The sequence below is a fragment of the Anolis sagrei genome, chromosome 3 (genome assembly GCF_037176765.1).
Source record: "Anolis sagrei isolate rAnoSag1 chromosome 3, rAnoSag1.mat, whole genome shotgun sequence".
Lineage (NCBI taxonomy): Eukaryota > Metazoa > Chordata > Lepidosauria > Squamata > Dactyloidae > Anolis > Anolis sagrei.
The window spans coordinates 237,411,136-237,436,898 of NC_090023.1; the positions used below are offsets into that span (position 1 = coordinate 237,411,136).

General features: G+C 36.4%; 1 protein-coding gene across 8 annotated transcripts in view; it reads left to right on the forward strand.

Annotated features, from left to right (window-relative positions):
* Nucleotides 1-25,062, forward strand: part of U2SURP (U2 snRNP associated SURP domain containing) — a 45,078-nt gene extending 20,016 nt beyond the window's left edge. For 7 of the 8 annotated variants that reach the window (XM_067465982.1, XM_067465983.1, XM_060767775.2 and 4 more), the window contains exons 11-27: nucleotides 340-551; nucleotides 2,001-2,044; nucleotides 6,580-6,684; nucleotides 7,208-7,274; nucleotides 8,073-8,236; nucleotides 8,603-8,765; nucleotides 9,172-9,251; nucleotides 11,167-11,254; nucleotides 12,075-12,197; nucleotides 13,178-13,337; nucleotides 14,736-14,831; nucleotides 14,989-15,055; nucleotides 15,673-15,835; nucleotides 16,411-16,521; nucleotides 16,848-16,966; nucleotides 18,361-18,537; nucleotides 23,236-25,062. In XM_067465982.1, coding sequence (XP_067322083.1) covers nucleotides 340-551; nucleotides 2,001-2,044; nucleotides 6,580-6,684; nucleotides 7,208-7,274; nucleotides 8,073-8,236; nucleotides 8,603-8,765; nucleotides 9,172-9,251; nucleotides 11,167-11,254; nucleotides 12,075-12,197; nucleotides 13,178-13,337; nucleotides 14,736-14,831; nucleotides 14,989-15,055; nucleotides 15,673-15,835; nucleotides 16,411-16,521; nucleotides 16,848-16,966; nucleotides 18,361-18,537; nucleotides 23,236-23,374 — 2,078 coding nt within the window. In that variant the 3' untranslated portion in view covers nucleotides 23,375-25,062. Of the gene's footprint in view, nucleotides 1-339; nucleotides 552-2,000; nucleotides 2,045-6,579; nucleotides 6,685-7,207; nucleotides 7,275-8,072; nucleotides 8,237-8,602; nucleotides 8,766-9,171; nucleotides 9,252-11,166; nucleotides 11,255-12,074; nucleotides 12,198-13,177; nucleotides 13,338-14,735; nucleotides 14,832-14,988; nucleotides 15,056-15,672; nucleotides 15,836-16,410; nucleotides 16,522-16,847; nucleotides 16,967-18,360; nucleotides 18,538-23,235 lie in introns of those variants that run through there. The other variant, XM_060767780.2, reaches the window with a different exon arrangement.
* The last annotated feature ends 701 nt before the right edge of the window (nucleotides 25,063-25,763 follow it).

Consider the following 25,763-nt stretch of genomic DNA (forward strand, 5'->3'; position numbering starts at 1 on the left):
CCAGATTGCAAACTGAACAATATTTCTTTTAGATCTTGTAAAATATTGTGGTGCATTCGTCTTTCAGGCCTGGGGTATTTTAATTATTGTAGGAAGTACATAATATATTTAGCCATTTTTTTTTTCAATTTTGAATTAAAGCAGGAGAAGCATACACTTAATGGAATCTGGAAGCGTGGGATTTGGGGAGAGAATTAGCATTTTGCCAGCAGGCAACATTGTTTCTCTGTGATATGGATGTATGTGTCAGAGGTAAACTTCCCAAGAGCTAAAGACTTGCTAAAATATGTTGTTGACAGTTTACTTGTTTTTAACCAAGTGCAATTTTTATTTTTGCAGGGAAGATGATCATGTCTTTTGAAATGAAATTAGGCTGGGGAAAAGCTGTCCCTATTCCTCCACATCCTATATACATTCCCCATTCGATGATGGAGCATACTCTCCCACCGCCTCCTTCAGGACTGCCATTTAATGCTCAGCCCAGAGAGAGGTTGAAGAACCCCAACGCACCCATGTTGCCACCACCCAAAAACAAAGAGGATTTTGAGAAGGTAAAAAGTTACTCAGGGCCATACCTCGCCCTATAAATGCTAAATCTATGGTAGCCTTTTAAATTGTCTTATAGTATTGCATTATCCAGTTTTTAGATGAACCAAATTCTTCCCTGTCTTACTTTAAGAGCTTTTTTCCTGAGATATTGTCTTGGGAAGGCCACAGAAATGGGCCTTGTTTTTAATTGGACTTCATAATCTGACCACCATTTTTCCCCTCCACACTCCCTGGTTTTTTTTCCTCCTATGTCCCCCATTTGTTAGCTGCCAGATTTGCAATAACTAAATTATTTAAATGATATATTTTAAACACAGGCAGATAAACTAACACTAGAATGAGCTCACAAGTAGTTTCTATATCGAAAGTTATTTTAGACATTCAGTCCGTAGTTGAAGATAGCTGCCAGAATGTCAGGCTATTTGAAAGGATATTAGTTAGCATAGCAGTAAATGGTAAGTATCTCAAACATAAATGATGTAGGGTTGCAAGACATGGGAACCAAGGAATAGTGTAAATATGGCACCCCTGATTGAATCAGAAGCAGGTTGCAGGTTTCCTTCCCTATCCCTTTTTGGAGTTCAGATTACTACTACTGGCTGTAACCATAGCTGAGTGCTATGTTGACATGGATATTGATTGTGATTAAAGCTACACAGGGTGCCCTCCCCTGTCAGGTTCTGAAGCCAAGATCCCAAGTTGGATTCAAATCCTGGTTGAGAGGAGAGCCCTGCTTAGGTTTCACTACAGTCACTGTTAGTACATAGGCGGTGCTTACATTTGGTTAAAGCCAGTGATGCAAACCGGGAAAATTTGGGCTCCAGAAAGGAGGACGTGGGGAGTAGAAGGATAGCTCTATCATCTAAGCATGATTTAGCTGTCATGAATGTTAGCTTGTGGAAATAGGAAATAGGAGGAAACATTCCTCCCAGTGCCCTTCATATAGCAAGCCCTTTATTATGCATGCAGTGGGCTTGTATGGGCCTAGTAGGGTTTTAGTTTTTGTAAGCAGCTTTTTGATGCTGTACTGAGAGGCTGTTTTCAAAACTCAAAGAGATAATTTGAAAACTGCTACTTGGTGCAGTAGAGAGAAACTGCTTTTCAATAAGTTAAGCCATTTTGTATACATAGGTGTTTCTGCCTGCCCTTCTCGATTGGGGGCATTGTTATCAGCATAGTACTACCTGTTTAGTGCATTGATGTGCATTCTTCCTTTGTACATTTCAAAGGAATGTTTTCTTAATTTGAAATTAGTGAACCTTATGTGATTCACTGCACACAGCCGTTTGCTCTTTATGTAATTGCGTAGTGTATGACTTTGCAGCAGAGATTGCCTGCAAAACTTGTGATAGATGTGTAGAATTTTTAATGCATATGTATTTTTTTGCTTGTTACTTGTTAACAATACTCACATATTCTATGTTTATTATCTGATGTGACTTCATATACAGACTCTGTCGCAAGCCATAGTCAAAGTGGTTATCCCAACAGAAAGGTACATGTTTTTCTTTATTATTACTGCTCTAAATATAGCAAATATCCCCTTTGGAATTTTACAGAAATTGTGATGTTGAGGAAGAGTTCAGGTTTGACTGAGCAATGGTTGATTTATACAGTTCTGAATTGAGAATGTTAGCTTTCCTCTCTACCTTATATGCTGTGATTCACTTGACTGTCAATTGTTTTAGGTTAAATGAAGAATTAAATGGATGAAATTCTTTTAGCATGTGCACACGAGGGCCAATATATTTCTGTAACATTGTGTATGGTGTTCAACATTTCTACAGTTTAGTGTCTGTGGTGGTATTATACTAATTTAGCCTCACTGTTCTAAACAGACTGGGAGTGGGGTGGTGACATGGTATTCCACAGTGTAATTGGAACACAAATGATCAAGACTATTTAATACACAGATGATCAGGAATACAGCATTTTCCTTTTGTATTGGGCTTTAATGGGAAGTGTCAAATGTCAGTCACTGGCCAACTTGAGATTTTTGAGGCTAGGATAAAAGTTCTTATTTCTTGTTCAAAGGTTGTAACGTTACCCATTCACTACCTGCAGATTAGAGCTTTTTGATTTCCTGCATATATGGAAAGAGAACAGATAGCTGCATAACCTAGTAGTCTTCCAATACAGGTGAGGCAAGCTAGATTTAGTAAAAGGTAGTGTTAGAACAATGTACATACTAGATAGATACACCCTTGCTCAGCCAAGCATAAACTCTTCTCAGACATGGCAACCCAAACACTTGTTTAAAATAAACGAGCACCAAAGAATTCCAAATTCTCTTTGACATTGGCCTTGGTGAGCAACACCAGATGAACTGTCTGCGGCAGCGGGGGACCAGGAAAACATCATGGGATGGATTGGGAAAGTATACAGTTTTTGACCAGACTTTGGTACGATCGGCTCCAATTAATGTGGTTTTATTGTAACTGAAAGACTTTTTTGTTGGCCAGCTTAATGTTTGAGATTTTTAAACTATCATACTTTCATATTACACTGCTTTTTGTCATAAACATTCACAATACTTTTGTAGCAAGGATATAAGCTTTCAAGATAGCAGACATCTTTTCCATGCCATTTATGTTATTAACATAGAGAAGTTTCAACGTCTAGTGTTGAATAGTTGTGATGTGGGAGAGCTTAAGTGGGCAGTAGAACATGTTGGAAAACTAAGGTTTTTGTTGAAAATGAAAATAGCGTTGTTGTTTCATTTTGTAGAAAGCTGTATTCTAGTTTTATTCACTGCAGCATAGTAAGAGTCTATAAGTAGAAAGTAGCAATGTACCAGTAACTGTTCTTTGAAAATATTGTTGAATTAAAAACGTTCAGCCCCCATTTCAATTTTATTTATTGTATCAGGAGTGAACCAAGGGTACAGTTGTAATGTATTTAAAAACAAACAAACACCCCCCGCAAAGTTTGAAATTTGGCATTATAGTACATGTACTTTGACCAGTAGCTGGTCACTTGGAGTGCCTCTGGTGTTGCTATAAGGAGATCATCCATTGTGCATGTGACAGGACTCAGACTGTATTGTTATAGGTGGTGTGTGGTTTGCTCTTCTCCACACTCACTTGTCATGGACTCCACTTTGTGGCTACTTCAATAATGTGAAGAAATTGCAAAAATGTTCAGTTACGTGAGATTTCTCACTTCCTCGAAAAAGTGGATTAAAAGTGAGAAGTCAGTTAAAAAGTGGGACTTTTTGATTGAAGTTTCCATATTCTGTAAAGTGCAATGCCAGTGTATCAGAATAACCAAACTGAAGCCTTTCAGAAATGTGAAAATTATTTCCTGTCATAAAGCTTTGCTTTTTGAAGCATTGTAAACAGTACACCCTCCTTTAGAAAAAGATTTATAGCACAACAAATGACCCCAGTGTAAATTCTCCTGGGTTTATGAGTTTATTATTGCAGCCTTAGTAGACCTTTAAAAGCATAAAATCAAACAAAGTGGTGCCTCATTATAGGCTTCAATTTGATGCTTTCAAGTAGTTTCTGACTTATGGTAACCGATTTAATGTCTTGTAATAAATATCTTACCTGTCCAGGATTCAAAACAGCAAATGGCAAACAACAATATAATAAGAACACAGTAAAATAAAGTGCAGCATTTAATCAGTGCTGAATAAGAATATAAGGAGAAAATAAAATTAGCAGATACTAAAGCCATAACACTACAGTAGAGGTCAATCTTTAAGTTAAGCAATCCACCTCATAAATAAGAAATTGCTTAATAAAACTATTTTAAAGACCTGGGATGATAAGGACTATCATTCCAACAGGAATTTTGGCAACTGGGATGACACTATTGAAAAGGCCTAGCAATTTTCCGTATTTGACTTGGCATAATGGCCTCAGATTGTTTTGTGTTGTAGGAAACAACATATGGAATGAGGTGATATTTCAACTGTGCATTTTGAGGATTGTGAGAGATTTTAAAAGTAAAAAACAGAAATAACTGGGTTGTTTGATATTCTCAAGTATAGTTTGTGTACTTTTGTTATTTCTACTTCTAGAAAGCTGCAGTGAATAAAATGATTCATGATTTATTTGGAATGTTTTGAGCAGTAAGTCTAGAAAAAAAGGACTGAACTCAATATACTAGATGTAAGCTATTTTAGTAGTTATAGCTTGCCTCATATATGTAGTAATAATTATATTGATCAGTAGAGTAGGAAGATGTTTTCCTTTCAGTGTTTTATCACATAACAGATATGTTTTGCCTGCAAGTAGTTTGCACAAAATGAAGTGTTATGCACATAGAAAATTCATAAAAAGATTAAGCTTGAGTGTAAAATGTAAAAGAATTGTAGTTTTAAAATAGTGGGCTATAATTCTTGCTGAGCCTTTTGAATGCGGCAGAGCGCTGGAGGAGACAATTATGTACTTTTATTCTTATTTTAATGCTGAGTTTTGATATCCAGCTGAGCACCCCAATCCAATGAGGCCCTTTTCATATGCATAAGCAAACACATGCACCATGGGTTTGAAAAACCTTTTGTTTAGCATCTTCCTGGTATAGCATTGTAGATATTTGTTTGAATTCTACAGAAATATGAACTGCGGTTTGCAAGAGAGTATATAATATTGCTGTTCAATTTTAAAAACAGACTCATTCTGAATGCATCTTCGTTTTGGACTTCTCTGGATTGGGGTGTGAATGGCTTGCTTCTTAAGAAAAGTTAAAGGAAGTTCACAGATGGAAAGTACTTAGTCTCTTCTCTTTCTACCATCACTATTTCTGAGGGAAAAAAAACTTTTGTGGTTTTGAGAGCCCCACGACAACAGCAATGATGGAGTTCAGGGATATTCCAGCTTAAGGGGAATTCAACTAGCCTAATTTTAGTGATTTCCTCCTTCCCAATGCCACTTCTTTCCGGTCCCACATTGTTCAGGAGGACCCTTCACAAAGACTTTCCCTGTTAGCTTCCTTAAGTTCAACAATGCAAGTCAATATATTGAAAATGTGAGAAACTTTAAAATAAGATCAATTACATTATAATTACGTTGTAGCATTTGATTTGAAGTTTCATATTATATAGACTTAGATCTTTCAATGCAATCTGAAATGCTTACTTGTGGAACGTAGAGTCTCTGATTATATTCACTAAAGAAGTATAACTGTGCATAGCAGTCATAGCTTGTGGATCATAAATTATAATTGTATGGAGCGTTGTCACTAATGACAACATTCTTATCTCAGTTTTAAATCTTCACCTGGAGAAAGTGTTCTTCCTAATGCTGTACTAATTTAAAAGTACAGTGAGTCCACCATATCTGGAAGGTTCAATGCCAGGACCCTGCTCATTTTTTAAAATACATGGATGATCATCGTCCATATTATTAGGAGTTGGTGATATGAACATGAATGTCCACATTCATGTTGCCACATTTAATAATATGCAGCATGACAATCTGCAGTCTGTGGGAATCTCAGATATTTAGCCCATGAACCCAGAGAGCCCACTGTATAACTATTTCTGTTCTACCACAAAAATGGTTCCCCATTAAAGGGACTGACTATGATCAGGACCTTATTTACCCAGTTATTAGCTGTTCTGCTGCTTTGGTTGCTCTCAGATACTTCCTGTCTGCCCCTGTATTTTGATTATATTTGTCTATGTAGACACACAACAGTACATCAGGGTTGGATTTTTTTTTGCCAACATTTATTTTTTTCTAAAATATTTAATTATTATTTAATAATTTTCGCCATGAGTTAATTTAGTCTAGAAATTGCTAATACAACATTTGTATAGCATTCCATTTACCTCAGACAAAATAAACTTATTATTTTTTATATTTGAAATAAATAAGATATGAGCCATAGGGTTTATCATTGAAGACTCAATCATTAGTTTAATTTTTACTCTCTCTAATGGTTAGAACACTGCTCCAAAATTGTTTAAATCTTTCTCACTGTCCAGCAAAATAATCATTTATTAATATCTTAGGTGGAGTTTAGTTTGTATAGTGTTAGGTCTGAATCAATTTTTCTTTAACTGTGTTGTTGTTGTAGGAATTTGCTTGCGCTGATACATCGAATGATAGAATTTGTGGTGCGTGAGGGACCCATGTTTGAAGCCATGATTATGAATAGAGAAATCAACAACCCAATGTTCAGGTGGTTATTTTTGCTTCCCTATTTCTGTTCAGTATTGCATGTTGTATTTAGTTCATCTCAAGTATTGGTATGCAGTGATGTATGTGGTACAAAACAATATAGATAGTAGATATAGTTTTCAAATAGCAGGTAAGGTAGAAATACTCCATACTGTGCCTTTTAGATAATTGAGAGTTTCTGTGCTAAAATAAAATCCCCAGATACAGAAAATGAGATATTTAGGAAAGAAATTCTAGGTTACCTTTCTACTAAGAATATTATTTTTTATTTGACGGCATTTTACTTTCTTTTTTTTTAATGCATGAATGTTCTTTCATGTGAGCATTCAGCAGTAATTTAAAATGGTACTGGGGTGGGGGGTGGGTGGGTGTTGCATCTTTCCTTTACTGTGAGAACTACGTATTTATTAAAATAAACTTTGTTGGATGGAGAAGATTCTGAAATAAGTGTTTTTAGTAGCAGATGTAAATGCCTTTTCATGTATTTACAATTTAATTTCACACTTTGCTTTTCCCCCTGCTAGGTTTTTGTTTGAGAATCAGACTCCGGCCCATGTATACTACAGGTGGAAGCTTTATTCAATTCTACAGGTAAAGAAATATTTTTAAATGGTATGTATGTTGAAATATTTTGGCTGATGTCCTGTTAGTGAAATATGCAAGTGTAAGTTCAGCATAATGTGTATGTGTCTTTGGTCATTGTAGAGATTGGCATTCTCTTCCTTCCTCTGCAGTGGTAAAAGTCCTCCCTGCTGCAAGATCCACTGTTTCATTGCGATAGCTTCCTCTTTATGACAGTGGCTGTTACAGAGTGAAAGAATAGGGAAGATCAGAAAAGACATTTTATATGATCCCTTAGTCAGATAAAAAAATGGTGACATCATTCCTTGAGACTGTTGTAATTCAGCCAATGATAGTGCCTAATGTCAATGAGGAAGGGGAATCATGGGATTTCAGGGCCTGATTAGCTTGTGAGCCAGCATGACATTTTAAGTCCTGAAATTGAGCATACTGTGTCTTCTTCAGTTAGTGAAGGTGAAGGTCACATTCCAGAGGGGCCCAGAGAAGTCTTTCTCTAGGGAAGCAAGTTCAGAGGATGAACTGCCAGGTGGAAAGGTTAATGAAATGTTAGATAGGAGGCTTAGTTTTCGCAAACTCAGAGCTGCTTCACAGACGCAGGAAGGTCACAGCACTTGTTAGAGAAAAAGCTGGTATCAGTTTGCCAGGGCAAAACATCATGATTTCATGGCTTTATTAGTTATTAATCAACTCTGCATTGCCCTTCCTCAAGTTCTTGTTCTTTGCTGGAGCCTGGTGTTCTTCTCTTTGTGGAGGGATTGTTTCTTTTAACTCTTGTTCTCCTTTTGTTTTTCTTTTTTTGCCGATTAGGGTGACGCTCCAACCAAATGGAGGACTGAAGATTTCCGTATGTTTAAAAATGGCTCATTTTGGAGACCACCTCCTTTGAATCCTTATCTCCATGGAATGTCAGAAGAACAAGAACCCGAAGCCTTTGTAGAGGAGCCAAGCAAGAAGGGCGCACTTAAGGAGGAGTAAGCATCTTTGAAAAGCCCAATATAACATCTTTCACTTAGACCCGTAATTGCCTGCCTGTGGCCTTCCATTAGGAAGGAGAAGAGCTAGTCATCTCTTTTTGTTTGTTTGTTTGTTTCTTTTTGGAAGGCCTCTTAAATCAATGTTTCTACTAAGAATGCATTTCTAAGGATCCTTTTTTGCTACATGTGGCATAATATTGAAGAAAAAAATTAATTTTAGCATGTTTCGATAAAATGTGTAAATATAGTGCTGATTGTTCTAGATTATTTTCCTCCTAAAGTATAATGTACAATAAGGCTCACTTATAAATGTGCAGAAAAGGTGTTGCTAAGTGTTCTAAAAATTTGAAACTGGAATTTTAGACAGAGGGACAAATTAGAGGAAATCCTGCGTGGGTTAACACCGCGTAAGAATGATATTGGAGATGCAATGGTTTTCTGTCTTAATAATGCTGAAGCCGCAGAAGAAATTGTAGACTGCATTGCTGAGTCGCTATCCATCTTGAAAACTCCACTTCCCAAAAAGGTAGGATTGATTTCTCACTGTGTTCTGTGTATTTCTGTATTAACTTTTCACATAGTTATTTCACATTGACATTAAATTAATTTCCTTTACAAAAGGACAATTTAGTTCTCTGCCCAAGTTATATTTGTTGCAAAAATTACATAGGATTTAGACTTGTAATGTAGGTATTCTATTCTATCCCTACAAAGTTTTAAACACTGTGCTAGATTTCAATCACTTGCTGTGTAATTTATTTTCTACGAACAAAAAATAGTACAGAAATAGACACAGAAAAAAAATATCCCAATCAATCTTTAATTTTTTCCATTGGTGTTCTGTCCTTCTCTGAGATGGTGGTATCTACCGATGTAGCTTGTATTTCAGTCTGTGATAATATCATAAGATAATATTTCCATTATCTTTGCAGATTGCAAGATTATATTTGGTTTCTGATGTGCTATACAATTCATCTGCAAAAGTTGCCAATGCTTCATATTACAGAAAATTGTAAGTATCAAAGTTTTGAACTCTTTCAAAAGAAGGAAGTAACAGACCTACTGTATATTCTCAGATATGTGTACACAAATTATTCTCAACCTGTGGGTGCCCAGATGTTTTGCCCTTCAACTCCCAGAAATCCTAACAGCTGGTAAACTGGCTGGGATTTCTGGGAGTTGTAGGCCAAAACACTTGGGGACCCACAGGTTGAGAACCACTGCTGTACACATTTTTGTCAGGAAATTAAACTCCCAAACAAGGTCAATTTATTGTCAAAGACTTTCATGACTGGAATCACTGGGTTGTTGTAGCTTTTTGGGCTGTATGGCCATGTTCTAGATACATTCTCTCCTGATGTTTCACCTGCATCTATGGCAGACATCCTCAGAGGTTGTGAGATCTGTTGGAAACTAGAAAAATTGGGTTTATGTATCTGTGGAAAGTCCAGGGTGGGAGGAAGAACTCTTGTCTGTTGGAGCTAGGTGTGAATGTTTCAATTGGTCACCTTGATTAGCATTTAATACCCTAGCAGTTTCAAGGTGCACCTTGTTACTGCCTGGGGGAATTCTTTGTTGAGAGCTGATTAGCTGTTCCTGATTGTTTCTTCTCTGGATTTCCCCTTTGTTGTAGTTTTGTTCTTAATTTACTGTTATAATTTTAGAGGTTTTTAAAATACTAGTAGCCAGATTTTGTTCATTTTTATGGTTTATGGTGACTTCTCGAACAACAAAAATCAGCTCCTGGCAAAGGCAAGAACTTAGTCCATCCCCTTTTAATCTCTCTGCTGCAGTACTGCTTCCAGCTTTTTGAGTGCTGGGTAACAAAATGGCATCAGTAGCATCCAAGAGTAGCTGGCCCTGATGTACTGCTGTGATTTCCCCCTCTCTTTGGAGTGACCCTCAATTTATCCATGGGTTATATCAAAATCTATAATTCCCCCCCCCCCCAAATATATGATTATATACACTAAATATTGGTGCTAGCTCCCGTTGTTAGCCCCAGCTTCTGCCAACCTAGCAGTTCCAAAACATGCAAATGTGAGTAGATCAATAGGTATCGCTTCTGTGGGAAGGTGACGGCGCTCCATGCAGTCATGCTGGCCACATGACCTAGGATGCATCTATGGATAACACCGGCTCTTTGGCTTAGAAATGGAGATGAGCACCACCTCCAGAGTCAGACACAACTAGACTTAATGTCAGGGTAAACCTTTACCTTTTTTATTGACTGTATTACTTGGGAGACTGGGAACTACCATAGTAACTGAGATATATTTACAGCACAGTGACAGGGAATGGGTTTCTGTCCAAGCTGTGTAACTGTCCTTTTAAACTATGGGTCCCAACCTCAAATAGGATCTTCTTTGCTCAATGTTTGGGTCACGAAAAACTTGGCATCAGTAAAAGGTTTCTGAACGCTACCCTTCTACACAAATCTTGTTTGCAACAAAGTGCAGTATTTGCAGTAGACTCTGCAGAAGATACTTCAACTGTAGTCCATAAAAAGCAAAATCCCTCTGCTTAGCAAGCCTTGCAAATGCTGATTTATTATCAGTAAACATTTGAGTTATATTCCATGTTTCTCAGTTGGAAAGGAGTCAAAAGTGTAAAAGGTTTAGAAAGCTCTGCTCTATAGCATATGGTCATATAGCATAAGAGCTACATCTTGTTTTGTGTATGAATGTGCAACTATATATATTTCTTAATTTATTAGTTTGATATTCCATCTTTTAAAAATACGATAGTAAACTTTCTCATTTTAAATAAGTATTTCACAGTCTTAAAGATTTATTTATAGACTTAATTTCAAATATTCTCCCCATAGGCTGAGTCATTGTAAAATTGGGGACTTGTTTTTGTAGCTCTAGTATAAAGCCTCTGACTTACACTGTGCTGTACTTAATTTATGAAAACTGTTTTTTCAGTTTTGAGTCAAAATTATGTCAGATATACTCTGATCTGAATGCAACCTACCGAGCAATACAAGGGCATCTGCAATCTGAAAACTTCAAGGTATGTGTATATATGTGTGTTTGTTTTTGACATGTCATGAGTAGCCTGAGGAGAATTAAAATATATTTAATGACTTTCTGGACTGGACTTCCTTCAGTAAGCATTTTCAAGATGGTTCCCATAAAAAATATAACACGAAGAGCAATTAATATAAAGCATCATAATGAGAAATAACAGCATAAATATATTGCAGTTAGGAGTCCTGGGAAAATATGGTCATGGTCAGGTGCCAAAATCAGTATATTTACATCAATATCAGGTGCAATCTCAGAGAGATTTTTTTACAATGATGTGTCATAAATGAGGGAAGTTGGACAGTAAAGTGGACAAACAATGCAATTCTGCACATTCTCAGCAATATGTCACTTAATGGTCCACTAACCATTAAGTTAGTTAGGTTAGGAGTCAGGCTTATTTGAGAAGGCAATGAGTGGCTCCAGCGACATGAAGAAAACTCAAAAGTAGCTGTATATAAAGTACCTTCAAATAACAACTAAGGTTGAGATTTTCTTTCAAACTGAGAATGGGGGTTACATTCTATATTAAGTTGAATTAAAGTTGCTTTAACATTTCCTGAAGCAAAACAGTACTACTGTTTTCCTTGCATTGAGAAGATATGCATAGTACAGTCTACATTCAGTTCTGATTATAGTCTGCATGAGTTTTTATTATTAATGATAGTTTTACACCAGAACCCAGTACAAGTATGTATAAATAATCGCTGAAGGGCACAATGCAAAATATGTATAGCCTCACACTTTGTATTCTGTTGTTAAAGTACTTCTCAATACAAATGACTAGCATTGTTTACTACTTTTAGCAACGGGTAATGACATGCTTCAGAGCATGGGAAGACTGGGCGATTTATCCAGAACCATTTTTGATCAAACTGCAGAATATTTTCTTGGGGCTTGTAAATATTATTGAAGAAAAGGAAACAGAGGTAAGTGTGAGATGAGACAGTTATTGATAGTATTGATGTGGAAGCAAACAGGACAACCTCAGGCCTTAGAGGTAAGGAAAATTAAACTGTCAGCAGTTTTGGATAACAGGGCTGATTTCCTTCCCACATGAAACTGCTATTTGATGTGAGGTTACATAAACAGTTTTTTTTTCCTAATATGAATGTTAACATTGTCCATACCTTTGCCTTTGAACTAGCTCATTTGCCAGTTACGTATTGGGAATTACTTGGAACCTGAAGCACGTGCATTGCCTCTTTATCAGTATTCAGGTGTGTGTGAATGAGAAGGAGAGAGAATTTTAAACTATCTGAATGTTACAGAGCAGCCTCTCATCTCTTCCATGTTGTGTGGCTTTGGTTGGACTAAAAGGCATTGTTTTATAAGGGTGTTTGTTTGTTTCAAGTATTCAGAATTGGCTTCAGATGTTTTGAATTTATCATCTATGGCCCATGTTCTGAACTATATGAAAACGTGCAGCACGTGCAAACATTGTTAGATATTCTCTGTCTATTTACAGAACTTGAGAAAAATGCTTTACATTTGTTGCAAGGGAGTCGTTTTTGGCAACTTTTAAACAATTTCCAGCTGCTTGTCATAATTTATTTCAACTTGTTAATGCATCCATGAACACAACAGTTTTATGTACATAGACACGCATGATATAACTTTGATGCCGACACAGTGCAATATGCCTGAAACATCGACTCTTTTTCTGAGGTCAGATGATTGTGGCAATCAGGCACAGATTCCCAAGTCACATTGTATTTAGACTGGTAATAGGCTTACTTCCATTCTTTGTTATATGTGATTCCAAGATTTATGAATTGGTCAGAACCAGTAGATAAGTGTTCATTCTGGACATTTGTGTGAATGGGGGAAAAACTATGTGCAACTGAGTATTAAAAAGAAAAAAAAACTGAGAATCTAAAGAATTCTCAGAATGCATGTTTACTTACAGGAAGTACCTGATGATCTTGATGGAGCTCCTATTATTGAGGAAGAGCTTGATGGTGCTCCTCTAGAAGATGTGGATGGAATTCCTATTGATGTTGCTCCCATTGATGACCTTGATGGAGTTCCTATTAAGTCGCTTGATGATGATCTTGACGGTGTACCTTGTAAGACATATTTAATTGTAGTGTGTATTTAGAATCTTGCTGTACAATTTCACAATATGCATTATGATAGTTTAGTATTTAAAGTCAGTACTTGCAAAAATACATTTCACTTAGAAATTAGAAAAGCTATGATGTCGCTTGTTTGTTAGTAGTTTGTCCATGTCCAGTTTTGTAAAAACAGAATTTGTATCTTTAGTATGTTGTGGTTTTATAATAATTATAAATACGTTCATATGTGCTTGTATTGAATACACCCCAAAACTCTTCTGCTATCACATTTTAAAAAGAATTATCTGATTCAGTGACACACTTTCCACCGGATAGCTGTAATATGATGAAAACCAATCCTGCAAAGCTTTTGATCAGACCTCTAAAGCCGTTTGCATCTTTATTGTGGTTTTTTTATCATTTTGTTTGAGTGCAGTGAATTTTCTATTTATATTTGTTCCAACATATGTTTCCAACATATTAGGCAAACATTCAATGCCAGCGAGAAGACATATAAACAAAATATATTAAAACACAACACATCAAGTAATATAAAACAACATCACTTTTAAACTTAATACCAAATAATAATTAACAAAAAAGTAAAATATAAATGACACAAACAGACACAATCACAAAGTTTAAATTATCACAAGATAAAACATCTAAAACTAACAGCTAAAACCTAAAACAACCAACAGGCTAAAATCAATTCCAGTACTAGACAAGATTTAACATATCTAGATATATATTGAGATATATTAGTCTTCTTCCTCTCCGTATGCCAGAGTTCATAGATTTTAGCAACCTTTTGAAGGTGAGGAGAAGGGGGGCAGTTTTTAGTTCTTTTGGGAGGGAGTTCCAGAGGTGGGGAACGACCACGGAGAAGGCCCCCGGTCTCGTTCCCACCAGCTGTGCTTGAGATGGTGTGGGACCGAGAGAAGGGCCTCCTCTGCAGATTGCAGTGCTCTAGCTGATTTGTATACAGAGATGCTGTTCTGCAAATAGTCTAGGTCTGAACCATTTAGGGCTTTATAGGTAACGACCAGCACATTGTTTTTAGCCTAAAAGTAGACCGGCAGCCAGTGGAGCTGCCGCAGCATGGGAGTCGTCCTCTCACGATATGGCATCCAGTTACTGATCCCTAAACTAGTTGCAGCTTCCGAACTATCTTCAAAGGCAGACTCATGTAGAGAGCATTGCAAAAAGATCTTCTGTCTGACTTTTCTGAATGTGCTCAGGGTAGCAGTTGTAATTTGGACTTTTTCGATTAAATATACTTAGGGTGTTTTTCTGTACGTATCAGCTTTTTTTCACAGGAAAATTTGCTGATTTTTTATGTGTAGTAAGCATAAACTTACTTAGATAATTTTGGAACTTATGTTATTACTTAAATCTTCCTTTCAACAGTGGATGCTACTGAAGAGTCTAAAAAGAATGAGCCAATTTTCAAAGTTGCCCCTTCAAAGTGGGAAGCAGTGGATGAATCTGCACTTGAATCACAAGGTTAGGGTTGTATTTAAAACACATCACTTAATTTGTTAAAGCTAATTCAGCTCTGTATGTAACTTGCCATTCAGTTCCAAATATTAATAAGACAGTAGTTCAAATTATGTCATGAGACGATTTAAAAAAATAACTGAATTTCCTTTGGCTTTCCTAGCGGTAACAACATCTAAATGGGAACTGTTTGACCAGCATGAAGAATCAGAAGAGGAGGAAAATCAGAAGTAAGAATTGAAATGTTTGAGGATTGTTTATTGGCCACTTGAACTGAAGCTTATTATAGAAGAATAAAGATGATTTCACAAATGGCATAGAAGTGTAGAATTTTCATGCTTCATTAAATGTCAGTGGAAACTTGCATATTTCCTCCCATGAAATAATGTGCAAGCTGTATTGTTATTCTTAGCAGATTGAAAGCTTTTGTTGCTGCTTCTGTTGCCCATGAAAGACTAATCCTGTTGATTTCACAGGCAAATCCAAGTATGGGGTTAGGCTATATATGTATACAATTTTTTCGAAAGGTATGCTGAAGTTTCCCCTCTTGTTAAGTGCAAATTCCACATAGGAATGAACTGGGTGCGAAAAATGTTTGAGGAAAGAAGTCCTAAAGACATGAAGGGAGATATTTTTAGCTGGGTAGTGTGAAAAGGGCCACTCCTTTGGTAATCCTGAATGTTATTAGTGGGACAGGGAGTGTAGTTCATGTGTGTATGTATGTATACACATAAGGCCCTTGACCTTAAAGTCAGCACTGCACATGACTCTCAGAAGATCACTCTACTTTGTCTATGTAGCAAAGCTTTCTTCAGAGAGTAATTTAAAAAACCCTTCTCTTTTAAAGCCAAGAGGAAGAGAGTGAAGATGAGGAAGATACCCAGAGTTCTAAATCAGAGGAGCATCATATGTACTCCAATCCTATCAGAGAAGAAATGTCTGATTCAAAGTCTTCAAGCAAATACTCAGAAATGAGTGAGGAAAAACGTGCCAAACTCCGAGAGATTGAGGTAGGTGTTAATTTGTTTGTTTATATATGTATTAGTGTGTGCTTGTCAGAGGAAAAAAAAATCTTTGGTACAAAAAGTCAATTGCATAAATGAAGCATTTCATAGAGATTAGTAAGGTGAACTGACCATTAAGATTTTCATAGTGCTTTAATTTATAATATTTAGATTTTGCTCAAACTTACTGATTTTTGCCATAAAAGAGGCTTTTATGGTTATGTTTCTGTTAGTACGTATTTTAAAATATTAATTTTTGTTTTCCTTAAAAGTATCAAAGGAATGGCAGATTTTAGTTATTGTTGTTTTACAATATAAACTCTAAAATTGCCAGAAGCTTTTTATCAGCTCCTCTCTTAATGAAGAATGTTAGGTTGCAATGTGAGCAAAACTCTAGTTCTGGATTAATTGTACTGATAAATCATTTTGAATATTCTTCATTGAAGAGAACCCTATAAAAATATGTCTGAGCTGTATGCCTTAAGGTTGAAAAAAGAAATTGAAAACCCTAATCCCACAGAAACTACAAATTTGTCTGTCATTCTTCTTAAATATATGTTGTTTTATGTATGTCTCCATAGCTGAAGGTAATGAAGTTTCAAGATGAACTGGAATCTGGAAAAAGGCCCAAAAAGCAAGGCCAGAGTCTTCAAGAACAGGTCGAACACTACCGTGACAAACTGCTCCAGAGGGTAAGAGTGCTACTATTTGGATTTTTCATAGTAGTTCATAATGAAATTTCAGCTTATTTAATTAAGAAACCTGTTTTAGACCTAATGAGAAACTATAGTTTAATCTTACTTGCACGAGCAGTGATAATTGTCAGAAACGTTTCAACTGTACGTAATTATTTCAATTTATAAGCTTCTTTGAGTCACAGTCATGGGGGGGGGGTATATGAATGGCACTGATGATGGCAGTGATCATAGGTTGAAACACCTCTTGAGTTTTGAAGGACTTGAATTGTTGTCAGGTAAATCCTAAATTGTCTAAAGTTCTCAATTACTTTTAAATCTAGGAGAAGGAAAAGGAAATGGAGAGGGAAAGGGAAAGAGACAAGAAAGACAAAGAAAAATCTGAATGCAGATCAAAAGACAAAAAGGAAAAAGAAGAATGTACGCCAACAAGGAAAGAGAGGTATGGAATTTAATTAAATTAGATAATTCTCCTTTTCTCTCTGTAACTGACTTGATGTGTAATAACTGAAACAATTGCACCTCTATTTCTTCTTCCTTCCTGTGTTCTACTGAGTCAGAATGTAAATATCTAAAAGTTCCTGGATGAAATGAATTGTCTTAGATAAATACATTTTAGTCTGGCTTGAGAACTGACTGTGGGACAGAGAGAGTTTTGATCAAGTTGATGAATGGGCCACACTAGGGACTGTATATATAAAAGATATATGTATATATAGATTTGCTGCCCCTTCTAGTACCACCAACCCGATCTCTTTCTGGCCATGTCTCTAGGATGAGAAATGGTGACACCATGTTACAGTAGTTCTGATTCTTGGCCTGTGATGTGCCCTAGAGCTTGGTTCTATCCCATGTATACACAGTAGACAGAGAAAAAACAGAAATGAGAAATAAAATGAAAATGAAAAAAAATAGAATAGAATTTAAGCATCTCAGACAAGGGACTTATCCTTTCTCACTTTGCAGTTAGCCTTCCAAATAATATACTTATTCAATTCTTTTACTGACCAGTTTAGTTTTTATATTTTAAATACGGAACTTCAATCTTTGGCATATAATGTTTAGAAATTTGTTTTTCCAGAGAGGTGTGAGTAATTAAAATTCTCTAATATGATTTTCTTGCAGAAAGGATTAGAACAGTTCTTGCCATTTGGACATAATGTATGATATTAAACAGTGAATAATGTTGGGATTTAGAACCAATTTTTGCAGCTAGTTAGTGTAGCTGCAAAAAATAAACATGACATATTTAAATATTTAAAGCATTTGCTTTGTAAAGGTTTTGTTTGTCAAGATACAGCAATGCAAAGGCCTTTCTGTTTACCCATATATTTAACCACAGCATAACTGAAAAATAACCACAACAGAGAGCAAAATTCAATGACTTAGCCGCATTGAATCAATTGCTTAAGGGTAAGACAGTTATTATATAAACTCCACTGATTCAGTGGGTCTGCCCTGTTTGGGGATAGCAGCTGGATTTATGCCACTGTTACACTTCTAAAGCTTTGGTCCCTCAATAAATGACATTTAAATATTTGTCATTAGTGATGATGAAAATTTTTGCGCCTGAAATATTTCCGTCAATCTTTTTACATTCTGATTTTTTTCTTGATTTTTGGTAGAAAGTTAATTAGTTCCAAATTGTATTTAGACATTTAGATTTCACAAGCCTAATTATTCTCTGTGGTACCTTGCAAAAGTAACTCTGATTGCTGTGAGTATCTGCATAATGGTTTTAAAAAATATTTATACACTGAGTATTCTTAAAGCACTTTTGATATGAGATGAGGGATGTCTTTATGCAGAGGCTCATGTTTTCTGTTCTTCCAAAAGGAAACGGCGACACAGCACGTCGCCCAGCCCGTCCCGGAGCAGCGGAAGCAGACGAGCGAAATCACCATCACCCAAATCAGAACGCTCAGAGCGATCTGAGAGATCACACAAAGAGAGCTCACGTTCCAGGTCTTCTCACAAAGATTCTCCCAGAGATGCCAGTAAAAAAGCCAAAAGGTAAAGTAGCCTGTTTCCCAACATTCGTTTTACTGTTATGTAAGAGGTTGTTGTATTCAGATTGATGGTTACTCTCTCAGATGTTTATTTCTTCATGGGAAGATAGGTTTTAGTGCACTCTCTTGCATGCCTGATCAACTATAAGCTCCATTGTATTCATTGACAGATGATTTTGAAGTGTCTTGTAGATTCCTCTAGAAGTCAAACTTATGTATAGGTTGAGGGCAGATTTGGGGGTCAAAATTAGGGATTTTGATATGACATGTTGGTAAGATGAAGTTCACAGCACTACTTTGGGCCTAGCTGCCATTTTTCTGTCCAGACATTCAGAAAGGCCAGAAGCAGAGAGACTAGATAGGGCCGGTGCTCCTTTTCGTTTCTAAGCTGTTGCCTTTTGCCACTCTACTCATAGATGGTTCCTTTTTTAAATATAAGAAGGTACAGTTCTTACATTGACTTATGGATAAATTGACCCAGGTTTTTCAAGGTCCCTTTTTTAAAACTACAGTAGAGTCTCTCTTATCTGACCTTTGCTTATCCGACATTCTGTCTTATCCAATGCTCTTATAATAAATAAATAAATAAATAAATAAAAATAATAAAAAACAACTTTATTTATACCCCACCACCATCGTGCCAATGGGGTGGCTTACATGAGGCCAAGCCGAAATAACAAAATTACAATAAAATAAGACTGAAAACGCAAACCAAAAAACGCAAACAAAGCACATATTCATAATTACATAAAACATGTGAATAAATAACGATATAAAATTACAATAACACAAACACAATGACAGTGGGCGGGCTACATGTAATGATTAAAAGAAAGACTAATTAAAATTGGTTAAAAACTCGGGTGAGAGAAAAGAGAAACGGTCTATTTATGTCGGATAAGCGAGACTCTACTGTACACTGTATAGGTGTGTATATGAGTATACACAGTAGTTGTGGACTGAACTGCAATCTTGTGGGGGGGAGGGGGATAACAAATGTGGTTTACATACCATTGCCGATTTTCTTGAAAAAACAGGCTAATGCAGATATTCTGAATGCTATGTTAACCCATCACTGATAGTTTTAGTTGATCTTTTTAAAAAAGTACTCAGTCATATATTCTGCTGAAATAGGTTTGTCCTTAAAGTTATCTGCCAGTAGATGTCACTGATAAGTGCATAAGTGCAAACACTGTTCAGTGATTTTTGGAGATACCTGAGATGAGAAAAGAAGGGAAAAAATATCCCAGAACTGGAGATGGGAGAGAATAGCCATGCTGTGATTGAAGCTAGAAAGTATTTAGAGAAGTAAAAAAAAATCATTTTATTATTAAGGGTATAAGGCATTTGGAGACTGGTAATAGCAATACAAACTTTGTAGTTAGACGGAATTAGGACAAGATATATCTGTGTAATTAATTATTTTGAATAAAATAAAAAGCTTTTGATATCTCAAAGGTCCAGAACCTATTTTAATGAATATAGAAATGAACATTTACTCATGATAGAGACTCAAATTAATTGGAAACAAAAGTTCATGGATGCAGTTTTAAATTGTCTTGGATGTAGACTCTGTTCTTATTGGTGGAAGTGGGGAGGCAACTTTGGCCAATTCTCCTTTGTACACTATGAAAATACTTTCTGGAGTTTGTGGGATGGTTAGGGTTAGGGTTAGGTGTTGGGAGCTGTAATTGGAAAGTTAGAATTGACAAAAAGTGCCTTTTCTTTTGGCTGGTATGATTCTTTAAAGGATTTAAAGGTCTTTTGTGACCAAAGGGAACCTTTTTGTCCATGAACTTTTGTTTCCAATTAATTGTGAGCCTCTAGCATGAGTAAAAGTTTTTTTCTATAGTCATTAAGATAAGTTTTGGACCTGTGAGAGTTTTTATTATATTCAAAACAATGATTTTCACCACTGTTCTAATATTACTAGGCACTACACAAAATTAGAATGGCAAACCAAAAAGAAAGGTTAAAATGAAGAAAGGTCAGTTTTTTAAGGCCAGGGTAAAAATGTGTTGTGAGAGAGACATTGTAATGTAAAAATAAAATTGTGGGAAGTGAAAAGGATTTGTAAGGTTGAAAAGATTTAGGGGAAGGAAAATGAAAGCATATAAAATAAGCATCTTGTCCTGAAACACTCACAAAATCTAAAACATCTGGAATTAAAAGGAACCTCCAAGGATCTTCTACTGCATCCACTGACAATGCAGGAATCCACAGCGAAAACATCCCTGATCTTTAGACATTCTGTATATACTTCTGAGTTTATACATTTTAATAGAAACACACAGCTTCATTTTGAACACTTTAGGACCAAAGAAGTTAATAGAAGGACTTCATAGGCTGATGGGGCATGACATAATTTTGATAACCTTGTCTGATGTAGTTAAGAGAGCAGCGAGGGCTTACTCCTGAGGTATATTGAATTACACGAATCAATCTTTCCAAGAAATCATGGAGAATAAATGAGGTGTCAGAGGACTGGAGGAAGGCCAACATTGTCCCTTTCTTCAAAAAAGGCAAAGCAAAAGATCCAAGAAATTAGCACCGAATCAGCCTGACCTCAGTGCCGGGAAACAAATAATTAGAAGAGATAATACAGGAGTCTGATTGCAGTTATCTTGATGATAATGCAATGGTCAGTAGGAGCCAGCAAGGGTTTGTGAAGAACAACCTTTTTGTTAATCATATCACTAATTTAATACATCATGTTCATTCTGTGGACATCATTTATCTGGATTTCAGCAAGACATTTGATAAGGTTTCCCATAATATTCTGATTTTCAGATTGATTAAATGCTGAATAGATGGGAAAATGAATCTACAAATGGTTGGAAAACTGTTCAAAGAGTTGTCATCAATGTCAGTGATTCAGACTGGAATGAGGTCTCAAGTGGAGTTCAGTTCCAAGGCTTCTACTCTTCTAACATTTTTATCAGTGACTTAGATAACAGGAAGGAAGGAGTCCTAATTAAGTTTGCAAAACCAGGACTGGTGGCTAACACATTGGAAGATAGGAACAGAATTCAAAAGGGCCTAGATAAATTAGGAAAAACTAATTAAATTAGAGACAAATGGAAATTCTACATTTAGGCCAAAAAAAACAAATCTACAGGTATTTGTGTGTGTGGGGGGGGGGGGGGGGCTCAGCAGTGTAACATGCAAAAAGGACCCTTGGATTATTGGTAATCATAAGTTGAACATAGCTCAGTACTGTAATGCTGTAGTAAATAAGATGAATGCTGTTTTAACTTGTATTAATATAAGCATAGTTTCCCGGTTGAGGGAAACTTTCCCCTTTTTTCTCCCACTGGTCAGGATTTATCTGGAGTACTGTGCTCTGTTCTGGGTGCCTTCTTTGAAGAAGGCCATAGACCAGTTGCTGCAAGTTGAGAGAAGGGCAATGGGGATTGTAAGAAGAATCTATTTATTTATTATTTATTTATTTATGACATTTATATGCCGCCCTTCTCACCCTAAAGGGGACTCAGAGCAGCTTACAAGTAAAAAGTAAATACAATATATTATATTATTATCATAGCACAATATTAATATTATATATTACATTGTACTATAACATTATACTGTAATATTATTAGTAATATTACATTTAATATAAAATATTTAATTATAATATTTTATTAGTAGTAGTACTATATTGTATTACATTATAATATCAATATTATATGTATATACATTATATTATATTATATTATATTATATTATATTATATTATATTATAAATACAGAGAATAAGATTAATGAGGAAAGGTTGAAGGAGCTAGGCTTTGTTCAGCTTAGTGTAGAGAAGACAGGGAGGGGAGGGGTGTGACTGTTACACTCTATGAATTCCTCAAAGACTGTCACAGAGTGGACGGGAGCAATCCTCTTCTCTGGTGCTCTAAAGGTAGGATTGGGTGTAATGCAGTGGCTCCCAACCTTTTTTTTTGACCAGGGGCCACTTGGCCAGGGACCACTTTGACCAGGGACCACTTTAACATTAGTACCAAAGGGGTTATGAATCAGTTTTTGGTCAACTTTAGATTTGGTTTGCTTGTTTGGGAGGCTGATTCATAAAATTGTATTGGATAGGCCACATCAGCTCTAGTTTCTGATACAGAACCTATGCCATCCAGTAGTCACCCTCTGCTCATCCACAGAATACCATATTTAATAATCTAGAGCCATGGATCTTATTTTAGGTCTTGCGGCCCACCAGTGGGCCATAGCCCACAGGTTTGGAACCACTGGTCTAATGGTTTCAAGTTACAGGAGAGTAGATTTCTATTTAACATTACAGGGAAACATTTGAGAGTAAGAGGGTTCGGCAAGGGAACCTGTTACCTAGAGGGGTGGTGGAGTCTCCTTCTCTGAACGTCTCCAAAAAGAGGCTCCTGCTGGGGTTCTTTAGCATTGAGCAGGGGTTGGACAAGGTGGCCTATGAGGCCCCTTCCAATTGCATGATTCTCTGATTCTGTGACTATGAATGTAATAAAAAGTTTGGATAATGCTCATGCTTTATTTCTGTTGATCTTTAAAATATATTTTTGAGTGCCATGGTACAGTTGATTTTATTTAGGAAAGATTATATAAAAGACAGCATGACTTAATCTCTCTTGAAATCAATAAGAATGTTGATAGTTACTCGCGGAAAGAAATCAAATGAACGATCTATTGACATCAGACAATTTATTTCTAGGTCACCATCTGGCTCAAGGACACCCAAAAGATCAAGAAGATCACGATCCAGGTCACCTAAAAAGTCAGGAAAAAAATCCAGATCCCAGTCCCGCTCTCCACACAGATCCCACAAGAAATCAAAGAAAAGCAAACACTGACAAACTCTTTTATTTTTATGATGCTGTCACTTACTGGAAATGCGGTTTTGGTTTTGTGCCTGAAAAGTCTGTTTAACAAAACAAAAAGCATTCCTAATCTTTTTTTGTGAATGCACGTGTATACTCATGAGTAACTGCATTGGTAGACCTCTCATTGTTTTATATTGTACAAATACCTTCATTGTGGCTACTTCCCAAAATAAGATTTTGTGTTTAGAAACTTCATCGGAAATGTGTGTAACTGATCTGCTGGCAGTAGTGATATTTTGTTTTAGAATGTTGTGAATTATGAGGGAAAACACTATTGTTCCCCTCGCCCCTCCCCCCCTTTTTGTAGCTTTGACAACTTGGAATTAGATTTCAAATAAAATCTGAAAAGAAAATGAAAAAATATATGGTGGTTTCTTACCCCTCTGACAAGGATTCCCTGTCCGTAGTTTCCCAACACAAGGCTGCAAAAGCAAGCCTCTTAACACAATTCTTCCATCTGGCGGTCAGGTTAGAAGGCTTTTCTGGCTATGTTGGGATTTATCACTTGACCCAATAATTTCAAAATTGCTTTTTGTTCAGTTCAGGACCATTGTAGGGAGCGAATCCTTTAATTTTTGTTTTGGACTGTATCTTGATTTCATGTAGCCTACAGACATAGTGAAGTCCCTTATTCTCTACCTGCCCTACTCTCTGATCTGAAGCTGTGATAGCCAGAATATAAATGATAGATCCACCCTTCAAAGGCAAGTGGATCTGAATGATCTGTATCTGAAAACCAAGTAGTGATTATTGGTTGCTTTAGAAGGATGATCACCATTTGCAGCTCTTTCCTAGCTGTAATACCAAAATATACCATAGAAGGAAAAAATAAGTTGTGGGTTTTTGAAGCCTGGAATTGAAATTTTGGCACTTCGTACTTGCCCTCTCACTTTGTTCTCATGAAGTTCTCAAGCCATTCATAGCAGCTTCATACTGGTGAATGGTTAGACTAGATTTTAGATTTTAACCCAGTGGGTGAGGGCAGTATTAGTACACATTTCTGAAACTGGAAAGAAAAGCTGGTATTGTACACACTTTTAATGCATGCGGTTCTTCTACTTGCATTTCACATGTGGTACTTCAGGGTTCCTGTCTGAAATACCCAGTCACACATAGGAATGTTGCAAGATGTACAGTTCTTCACTAAATGTGGAAACTATCTCAGTTGGCATCTTGGTGAATTGGTACTGAAGCCAGAGTATAAAATGTAATTGTTTCTTTTCACAGAAGCAGTGAAAACAGAAGCTATAACTCCTTTCAACAAATACTGTCAGAATGATCATAACTTTAAAAAAAATACAGACATAATGAATTGTCTTTATAAAGTGGCTTTTATTCTGGAAGGTGACCTTGTAAATGCATTTTTGTATTGAATTCATCCTTTGGCTGTGAAAATTGTTGAAAAAGAGTAGCAGAAAATAGATTTTTTTAACTTGTATCTTTTTTCTAATATACTTGTACTCCCTCCCCTCCCCATCTCCCCCTGATTTTGGATGCCCTTTTGTTTTAAACATGCTTTTCTCTTTTGGCATTGATATAGCATCGCACCTCCTCTGGGTCACTTAACTTTTTTTCCATGAAAGAAAAGTCACAAAAGTTCACTGTTTGTTTCCTGGAGGAGTGGGCAGATTGTAATAAATATGCAAAGTTTAAAGGGACCTGGACTCCGTTGAAGTGTTCTTTTTTTGTACATAACTGTGCTATTTAGAGAGAGCTAGATGCTGTTTTGCCATAGGGATTTCAAAGAGTCATAAAACGCTTCAGTTTTGCACACGCTGCAGGGCAGTGATTGACAAAGTATTCCTCTTTTATTAATAGGTTCCAGACATTAAAATATATTTTCATCAGACAAATGCAAGATACTCCACTTAGGCAGAAAAAATGAAATGCAAAGATACAGAAAGGGGGACAATGCCTGACTCGACAGCAGTGTGTGTGAAAAAGATCTTGGAGTCCTTATGGACAACAAGTTAAACATGAGCCAACAATTTGATGTTGCAGCTAAAAAAGCCAATGGGATTTTGGGCTGCAAAAATAGGAGTCTAGTATCTAGATCCAGGGAAGTCATGCTCCCCCTTTCTTCTTCCTTGGTCAGACCACACCTGAAATACTGTGTCTAGTTCTGGGCACTGCAGTTGAAGGGAGATGTTGACAAGCTGGAATGTGTTCAGAGAAGGGCGACTAAAATGATCAAGGGTCTGGAGAACAAGCCTTATGAAGAGTGGCTTAAAGAGCTGGGCATGTTTAGCCTGCAGAAGAGAAGGCTGAGAGGAGACATGATAGCCATGTATAAATATGTGAGGGGAAATCATAGTGAGGAGGGAGCAGGCTTGTTTTCTGCTGTCCTGGAAACTAGGAC